This window comes from Mandrillus leucophaeus, unplaced genomic scaffold (assembly GCF_000951045.1).
Source record: "Mandrillus leucophaeus isolate KB7577 unplaced genomic scaffold, Mleu.le_1.0 Scaffold626, whole genome shotgun sequence".
Lineage (NCBI taxonomy): Eukaryota > Metazoa > Chordata > Mammalia > Primates > Cercopithecidae > Mandrillus > Mandrillus leucophaeus.
Genome location: NW_012106764.1, coordinates 1,230,006 through 1,240,210, shown reverse-complemented (window position 1 = coordinate 1,240,210; position 10,205 = coordinate 1,230,006). Strand labels below are relative to the sequence as shown.

At 36.0% G+C, this 10,205-nt stretch overlaps 1 protein-coding gene across 1 annotated transcript in view; it reads left to right on the top strand.

Annotated features, from left to right (window-relative positions):
• The first annotated feature begins 896 nt into the window (after positions 1-896).
• Positions 897-10,205, top strand: part of LOC105554076 (putative selection and upkeep of intraepithelial T-cells protein 1 homolog) — a 224,565-nt gene continuing 215,256 nt past the window's right edge. The window contains exons 1-3 of the mRNA XM_012000343.1: positions 897-953; positions 2,947-3,004; positions 5,493-5,573. Of these exons, the coding sequence (XP_011855733.1) occupies positions 2,947-3,004; positions 5,493-5,573 (139 nt within the window). The 5' untranslated portion in view covers positions 897-953. The remainder of the gene's footprint in view (positions 954-2,946; positions 3,005-5,492; positions 5,574-10,205) is intronic.

Sequence of the window (10,205 nt, the reverse complement as noted above, 5' to 3'; positions counted from 1 at the left end):
ATGTATATGAACATATATGTAAACATATGCATAAACATGTGTAACCATTTATAAATATGTACATATACGTGCATACATGTACATTTTATACATTTACTTATATACGTACATATATGTACTTATGCATTATATAACCTATATTATCTATAGTTACTTTCATATATGAGACTTAAGAAATAATATATATGAGATATATTTCTTGAAATTACACTCTTCATAATTTTACTTCTGTTTATCTCTTCAACTCACCTCTCATCCTTCCTTCCCATCCTAACTACCATTCCAGCCACAGTAAACTGCATGAAAATTTCTGAGTTCACCATCTTCTCTCCTGTGTCTTTCAAGGTGCTGCTTCCCCAGCCTGGAAAGACTACTCTGATCCCTTCCTTAAGTGGGCTTAGCGGGTAATTTTATTTCAAACTCCTCTTAGCCATTATCACCTTCCTAAAGCCTTCCCTAAATGCTTAATCTGAATTTAGTGCCTTTTATTTGTGCTTCCACAGCTTCCCTCCTTTCCTTTTTAGGTATGGGTACAGCATTCAAAATAAACTAATCACAGCCACTTTGTTCAGCACCAATTACATAAAATATGTACATCAGATTACATATTGCTTTCCTTCAGAATGACATGTGTCATGTTAGTACTTGCATACTGCTAGGTGTGATCACTGAAGCTGAACAAAGAGTTCTATCCACAGGTTGAAGCAGCCAGTCCCCTGGGAATTTCCCTTGGACTGGAACATAAGATTCTGGCTGACAGACTCAGATTCCCTGAGTCTGACAGCAGAGGAAGGGGCTTTGCTAGGCAGTTTGCCTGATCCCCATCTGACTCTGGCACATCTAGCCCTAGCTACAAGAAAACTGCTGGAGCACTGTCGAAATTCATGTGACTCAACTGAGACTCATTCGTAAGGACAACAGAGAACTGATTTGGGGTCACCTGGCTCAGGTAGGTGAGTAGATTTAGTAAGATTTAGGGACATAGTTCTCGCTTCATTGATGGTCTTCATTTTTATTCCTCTCTCTTCTTTGTGCCTTCTAGGGGGAACCCTAGAAAGATAAAGTGGATATATCAGAAGCACATTGATTTTACTTAAAATAAAAACACAACAGAAAAGGGATGAATTGGACACTGTTTCTATAATATCAGGAAAATTGGTGTGACCATACTGGGTTAAAGACATGCATATCTTCATTTGTGATCTGACTCACTTTCCTGACAAGTTGAATGTGATTTGTATTAACTTTTATAATCCTTTGATGGCACATTTGCCTTTTTTGTTTAACATTTTAAAATATACAGAACATAAACTTACAAATTTTACCATTTTGAATACTTCATTCTGTAGCGTTCACATTGTTGTGCAACCATTACTACCATTGATCTCCAGAATTTTTCATTTCCCCAGTCTGAAATCCTGTACCTGTTAAAAACTAACATCATCATTTGAACAGCTTCCAAAACCCATATGTAAAATGAGAAATATGTACCCAATCATATCAGGATTTTCATTTGAGAGAATAAAATCTGTGGGTTCTCTATAGCTTGTTCCAAAAGACTGCATTTTCTTTAACTGCTTCACTCTTTTTATTCCCTATTTCCAATTTTCATATTGTGCTTTCATTCCAATGTTTTTACAAATTACCTTTGGAGAAGTGTGGCACGTAGATGTGGATAGACAAAGAAGATATCCAGCACAGTCCACCACCTCTGCCTCTTACCAAGAGTCTTGCCCACACTCTAGTCTTTTCCTTCAGTGAAAAGTTTATATTTTTATCAAAGGATAGCCCAATCCCATAAGCTACCATATCTTGATGGGTAATATTAATTTGACTGTATTTTCTGCCTAAAACCTAGACCATCACCACCAGTGTTATTCATGTTATCTCTGGCAAAACAAATAAAAAGCCATAGTTAATACAGAAAACACAGCTTTTGTAGACTCTGTTGGTCACAAAACTCTAAACTGGGTAATTGTAGGTGCCCTCTTCAACCACACATGCTGTGTTCTCTATGTCTTCATCAGCACCTCAGCTAGATGAGGTTCTTAACCTGATGGGATCCTTTTAATTTTTATTTCTTTGGGTCTTAGCCTTTGGTTGTCCTACCTTACTTGAATTGCTTCAGTTTATGTAGATCAGAACTATTGATCAAGGCACCTCTTTGCTTCAGGATTAGTCTCTCCAGCTCTCCAATGACACCCTTTTCTGACTGTTGGTTCAGTGATGTGGGAAGTGCAAAATGGCTAGAGGGCAGTCTCAGCTTCTAATTCATAACTGTATTCCATGGTGGAAACATTTTTCTGTGAGATCCTGGGACCTCCAGCCACACCGAGGTTGAAGACACAAGAAGGGAAGCAAAATTCTTCCAGCAGGTTATAAAACCATATAGTGAGAGTATCACTTCTCATATCTATTCCTTGCTTTCCAGGCCTATGCATTCTACCACAGGAAAAATGGCACAATTATTTAGCCACTAGTTTAAGGCATATCCCACATGTCCTACCTGCGCCTATTGGAGGTTCTATGAAGTCAGTTCTATCTGGGTTGTGGGAATGTGGTGAGACTAGGGAATGTCATGATGTTAAGCCAATTGCTGTGCTTCATTTGCTGTAAAATGATTCTGTTTGTGAGAGACAATGTTGTATAGCAGGGGTCCCCACCCCCAGGCCATGGACTGTTTCTGTTCCATGGCTTGTTAGGAATCGGGCAGATGGCAGGAAGTGAGTGGAGGGCCAGCAAGTGAGCTCTATCTGTATTTATAGGTCCTCCCTATTGCTCACATTACCTCCTGAGCTGTGTCTCCTGTCAGATCAGCAGCAGCATTAGATTCTCATAGGAGTGCAAAACCTATTGTAAACTGTGGATGTGAGGGATCTAGTTGCATGCTCTTTATGAGAATCTCATGCCTGATGATCTGTCACTGTCTCCCACTGTCATGCCCAGATGGGACCATCTAGTTGCAGGAAAACCAGCTCAGGGCTCCTACTGATTCTACATTATGGTGAGTTGTATAATTATTTCATTATATATTACAATATTTAATAGTAGAAATGAACTGCACAATAGATGTAATGCACTTGATACATCACCAAACTAATCCTCCCTTCCCCTAGTCCATGGAAAAATTGTTTTCCATGAAATCTGTCCTTGGTACCAAAAAGGTTGGGGACTGCTAGTGTATGGGATATCATGGAATGAAAGAGCATTCTGTATGTGTATGAGTTGTTGTGCATGAAGAAGTGCTGCTGGTAGGGACATCAGATCCAATAACAGAGTAAGTATCTGTCCCTTCAAGATGAATGCCTGTCCCTTTATAGATGTGCCCATCTAACCTACTAGGTTCCTAAAAACTAAAAGTCTTCTGCTACATGTCTCATGGCTAGGAAGAAGATGAGGGACTCCTTTGGAGCTGAAATTTAGACCTCTGTGTTTTTCAAACATGTTCTCTATTGTACATTTAGAACTTTATATTTCCCCTTTTCCTTAAGTCCATCTTCTAGGGCAGTCTGAAGAAGGTAGAGGACTGCATAGTCTTTAAAATTACTGTTTTTGCCATAGCAACCAAGTCACTTCGTTTTCTTCTCTGTACCTTACTTCGCACTTGCAGTTAAACCTGTATCACAATTATCGGCAAATTGCATAAGTTTGGTGCCATGGCATCCTATACATTGCCCATCCTGTACATTAGCTGTGGCCTCCTTGAATACATAAGCAACCCAATTTCAGAATCATATTTGGAGAGTTTCTTTCTGGGAGACACTTTCAGTACCAGTTCCTGCATCAGTCATGGCTCTAATAAATACAAATCAGTTGAAATGCTCATATTTTGGGGCATTCAAATAAAAGATCATTTACAAATGTGTGAACGAGGTGTATGGAAATCCTATTGCAATATCCTGGAGTTAAAATAAAAGGGTTGTGACCATCCCTAGGCTTGAGGGAGTAGAAGCAGGAAGCAGTAACTAAAACTTAAGGACGATGAGGACTTTTTTGTTTTAATGGAAACTATGAGTTAGGATTTGAGTCTGGTTCCAAAGTCCTGCTTTTTATCACTCTTAAACAATAAACTTCAATGTACTAAAAATGATGAGTAAACAAATACTTTACCGTTCTTAATTTCCTTGTAGTACTCATACTTTATAGTATAGTATCATTATGACCACTTTATAGACAAAAATTCAATCAATTCCAATAATAGATGTAATGAGGAAAAATTATTATTCCTTACTTACAGCTGAATAAACAGAGTCACAGAGTGTGTTATAGTAACTTGCCTAAGCTGATACAACTGAATAGTAAAGACAGTACCATTTTAGGACCTCACTTTTATCCACTATGCGTACTACCTCTTAGCCTCTTAGTAGTTCCCTAGCCTAGAGGATAAAGCTTAAATTCATTACCCTGGCATATGAAGCCCTTCACAGTGTGCTCTCTGCCTCACTCCTTAATCTTGCTAGACAAATATATTCCTCAATTTCCCTTGCTCAGTAAGGTTTCTGCATATTGAATCTGGTGTATGTCCTCATTCCCTTTATATTGTATGAGATACCACTTCATTCTTCAAAAAGTAGACACCACCTCACTAGTAAAGTCTTCATTTTGTGAACCTTCTCCCTGCCATGATACTGCAGAGTGAATTGCTCTCCAAGGTTGCAAGAACTGCCCACGTACATAGGATGGCACTTTTACGTTATCGTTGCTATCCAAGTGTCTGTTCACTTGCCTATGACCCTAGAATCTAGCAAACCTTTTTTTGTTGGGGATAAATAGATAACCATCACATTTGTCTGCTGAATCAAAAGCCAAAACATTACAGAACTGATGAAAAACCTTCACATTAGACTAAATATGCAATATTGTATTTTACCATTTGTTCTCCATGGCCATATACACTCATTCACCTGTCTCTAATTGTGAGTTCTTCAGAAGAAGAAAATTCTGAGAGATTGCCACAACTAAAGAAAAGAAAGTCATATTCTCTTATAAAGTGGTTACTTAATTCATTCCATGAGAATAATAGAGCTAAATTTGTCTTTAAATTTTTCTTTGAACCTAAATGTAACTAACTGTGGCAGATGCTTAGGCTACTAAGGTTTTGGAGAGCAGGACCTACTCCCTATACCTGCTGCCACTTTCTCTGGAGAAGCGGGTCACCTGATGAAGTTTACAACACCAGAAGACAAATGATGTCTAGCCTGGGAGGAAGAAATCCTTTAATGAGAAAGAAGCCTCTGACTGGACTTGGTCATTATATTAAACATCTTAAAAGTGGAGTTACCAGATTTAGAAAGTAAAAATTATATGATGCCCAAGAAGTATTTATACTAAAAACTTTACACTGCCTATCTGAAGTTCAAATCTAACTGGGGGTTCTACTTTTTTTCTGGTAACTCTATTTGAAAGTTAATTACTGCAGGAAGATGTGGAGATACGTGATTTTTGTGATGTTAATCCTGTTCTCACGGAACCTGCCTAATTTCTTATCACAGGTATAATGGAAACTGCAGGGCTATCTTTCTCCAGATACTTTGTTGTTATGAATCTCCTCCAGATGACAATACCAAGTTCAGGTATGACTCTCTCTTACCCTTGTGGGTCTTGGCAACATGAAGTGTGCCAGAAAAAGCAAGGACCAAACAAAAGGGACAAATTCTTGAGCATTGTTCCTTAGGTTTAATACAGTTATGTAATGAGGACATGTACTGTAAGAATTGTCTTATGGTTAGGAAAAACTACTTCTAATCATCAAGTCTTTTTCATATACCCAGATTTGTGTTAGGTTCCAGAGAGAAAACAAACAAACAAACAAATGAAGAAGTCCTAGTATTTGCCCTCAAGAACTCAATATTTGTATTGAGGAGACATGATTTACTTATATCTTATACAATGAAGAAGTTGCCCAAATTGTGGTCCATATTGGAATCCATGTGAATTATCTGTACAGTAAGATAAGCAAAGACACAATAGACTGGTGGGACCTTGATAGATGATGAAAATTTGCAGTGGAAGGTGATCAGTGCAAAGCAGATATAAATATAGTTTATTTAGAGACAAATATATTAAAAGCCTGAACCAACAAGTGGCACACGAGATTTAAAATTTCTGGCAAAAGCTACTTGTTACATGGTACAAATCTTACTGATGCATATTTGGGTAGTGTCCAGTCTTTGGCTAATAAAACAAAAGCTGCCACAAACATTATGCACATATATTTTGAGCATATCTATGAGTAAGAATGTAGGAAATATGTCTAAGAACAGAACTATTTGTCAAGGCTATGTGCTGTTTTTATTATATTAAAAATATTATTCCAAAATAGTTACCAATGTACCTGTCCACCAACAGCATATGTGAGTTTTTCAGGTGGATGTTACAGGTATCAGGATTTTTTATATTTTCCAAACTTACAGACGAAAAATAGAAACTCACAATGATAATATTTTACCTTTTTATTGAGTTAGGGTGGCCTTCCTTCCTCTCAAAAAATTGTATTCATTTTATCTAAACTGCCCACTTAATGGCCTTACTTCACCTTTCCTTTGCATTAAACTTGCACACATTACAATTTGCTTTTTGATCTGTTAACTTTTCCATGTATTTTTGACCAGTTTATAACTCAATGGACTTGTGAATTATATTTTGGATGTGCAGAATTGTTTGGTTTTGATTTTTGATTTTATTTTGTGAATTACAAAATTTCCCCCAAGTTTCCATTTATTTCGCTCTCCTTTTTCTCCTCATGGACTTTAAAAATTATTATAGACTTTATTTTCTATAGAAGTTTTAGGTTTACAGAAAAATTGTGCAAAACGTATATAGAGTTCCCACATAACCCCTCTGCCTCTTCTCTACCTGCCCCCCTCCCACAGAGTTGCCCCTTTTGTTAACCTCTTTCATTTGTGTGGTACATTTATGGAAATTAATGAACCAATATTGATTAATGATTATTAACTAAAGTCCAAGTTTACGTTAAACATTCTGTGTTGTACCTTTCTCTAAGATTTAACAAATTGTTGTAGAAATGAGCCAGCGATGTCCTTTGCATATTGGCCCTTTGTTGCTTGCTTCTTAAATCAGGGTGAGACTCATTAGCTTAAAAGCCCAGGATGCCAAACTGAAGTGTTTTCACATCCAGTTGTTGTAAATATATCCCAAACAGGCAGATTTTTTTTTCTGCCATTTTATGTCTTCCTGCTTTGTACACCTTGGGAAACTGCACCCAACATCTGCCAGCTGTACATAAAAAAAATCTTGTAGTTATATAAACTGCAGCTTGATGCTCTTCAGAGCCCTCTGACCCAGCAGCTTCCTACCATGCTGTGAAGTGATGTTATCTAGACACACAGCATCTCCCCTCCCATCCTTGGGAGTGCCTTTGTCCTCCTGCATTCTGGATGGTGGTCCCCTGTGCTTCTATAAGGCCTTATCCTGTGAGAACTGCTCTTTTTGCAACCCTGTCCAAGTGGTGTCCAAATAGAAGTTTTTGTGTGCTACTGCCACCTATGGTCTTATCTTTTACCTTGATCAGCCTCTGGAATTCTCCAATTCATTATATAAATGTATTATGCTATGCATCCACCATTATAGTATCATACAACATAATTTCACCATCATAAAAATGTCCTGTGCTTCACCTGTTCATCCTCCCGTCGCCTGAAACCTGGCCAATTACTGCTCTTTTTACTCTCTATAGGTCTGACTCAGAATGTCGTACAGTTGGATTCATACAGTATGTGCCCTTTTCAGACTGACTTATTTCACTTAGTAATATGTATTTAATCTTCCCACGTGTCTTTTAATAGCTTCATAACTCATTTATTTCTATCACTGAGTAATAGTTCATTGTATGGACTTACCATAGTTTGTTTATCCATTCTCTTACTGAAGCACATATTGACTGCTTCCAATTTTAACAAGTATTAGAAAAGGTTTTTAAGTATTTGTATACAAGTTTTCATTGGATATGGTTTTCAACTAATTTGGGTTTAGTTAGGATCACAATTTCTAGATTCTATAGTAATCTTATATTTAGCTTTGTAAGAAATTATCAAACTGTCTTCCAAAGTTCCTATACCATTTTGCACTCCCACCAGCAATGAATGAGAGTTCTTGTTCTTCACATCCTTGTTTGCATTTTGGATTTCAGCCATTCTTATAATAGGTTTAGGTTAGTATCTCATTGTTTCAAATTGCAATTCCTAAATTATGTATGATTTTGAGCATTTTGATATCTTAATTTGCCATCTATGTATCTTCTTTGATCAAGTATCTGTTCAGATATTTTGTCTATTTTTAATTGTGTTGTTTGTTTTTCTACTGTTAATTTTTACATTCTGCACACAAGTCCTTCATAAGCTATGTCTTTTGCAATTTTTTTCAGTCTGTGGCTTGTCTTTTTCTTCTCTTAACAAAAGCTTTTGCAGAGCAGACATTTTTAATTTTAATGAATCAAAATTTGAAAATAATGAATTAATATTTGATCTGTTGTACCTTTTCTATACATTCTTGATCAGTTTGAAATTCAATTTACTGACTTATTTTTATGTGGTGCTTCTCAGCTGTTTCTTCTTCTCATAGTGTCCGAATCCTATGTTTGCTTAGTCAGAGTTTTTCAGACCACGCATCAAGTTTATAATAACAACTTTTTCTATTTATTTTATATTTTGAAACTAACCCATGCAAAATGATTTCTTATATAAAAATTGAGATTAAAATCTGACATCATTTTTTTAAATACCTAGGTTTTTTTTATTTATTAAGTAATCAATCTTTCTTCAGATACCCTAGACGTTATCTTTGTCATAAACCAAACTCCTCTAAGGATTTGCATCTCCAAACTCTGTCTCATTGAACTTTCTTCTCATGGGTTAATTACAGAACTCTTAAAAAATATATAGTATTTATATAACTAATTTAAATATCTTGTAGAGATATTCTGTGCTCAGTGTTTTTTTAATATAATTTTTCTATAAAAAGTTTACAAACATTTTCTTTTATGAAGTATTTCAAAGGTATTTTTATTTTCATGATCTCAAGTTGTTATATCAAGTTATGTGTGCTGTATTGTTGATATTAACATAAAATGTTCTAATATTTCCCATTACGCCTTTGAAAGTTTTTCTTTCTTTTTCTTTATTTTCTCTAAGATTGTTGTAAACCTGAAAATTTGATAAAATATGTATTATACAACCTTAAGAATATATCAATTATATGTCTAGTTAGATATAAAAACTGGTATGGAATAACAATGAAATGATTTTACCTTGCATTATTATTATTATTTTAAAATAGATATAAAGGTAAATGTGACAATTAGCTTGTAATCACTATATATGTGATATTTTACCTGTTACATATGCATTTAAAACACTCAAAATAATCAATGTTTTAAATATGTAATTGGAGTTTAATTGATTAAGGCACTAAAATTTGCAGAGTCTGCAAAATATCTCAAGCACTGATCCTAGGAGCAGTGTAGGGAGGGTCAGAATGTTGTAGCTTCCAGCTGCATGACTCTTTAACCTTAATTTCTAATCTTGTGACTAATGTTAGTCCTACAGAGGCAATCTAGTCCCCAGGCAAGAAGGAGACCTGCTTTGAGAAAGGACTGTTATCATCTTACTTTTAAACTATAAACTATAAAGAAGTTTCTCCCAAAGTTAGCTCAGCCTACGTCCAGGAATAAACAAGAACAACTTGGGGGTTAGAAGAAAGATGGAGGCAGTTACGTTAGATGTCTTTCACTGACTCAGTCATAATTTTGCAAAAATGGTTTCACTTTCCTCAATGAGTGGGGCAAGGGACCAAAATAGAGAGTCTGAAATGTCCCCTCTTCCCACACCTTATTGTAGTCAGGGACTAAATATCAACTTTGAGAGTTTCTGAGCCTCAACACTGAAAGAACATCTGTTACAGCCAAGTGGCATCACAAGCAGAAAACAACAAATGAAACATCCTAACCTGTGGACATTTGCAGGGTCAGGTGGTGATAGTTTAAGACATCTTGCTAGTAAAATCTAAGAAAATAGAGAGATGCAATGTGTTAAGCACAGTACTTCCATAATAAGAGATTGCGAAGAATTAGAGAGGTCAAATTAAACATAGAATGTGTGAGAATTTTCCAGAATTTAAGAAAGACAAGAATCATCCAATTCAAGAAGCAGTATGAAAGAGCCAAAAAAGATAAATGCATTCATACATGG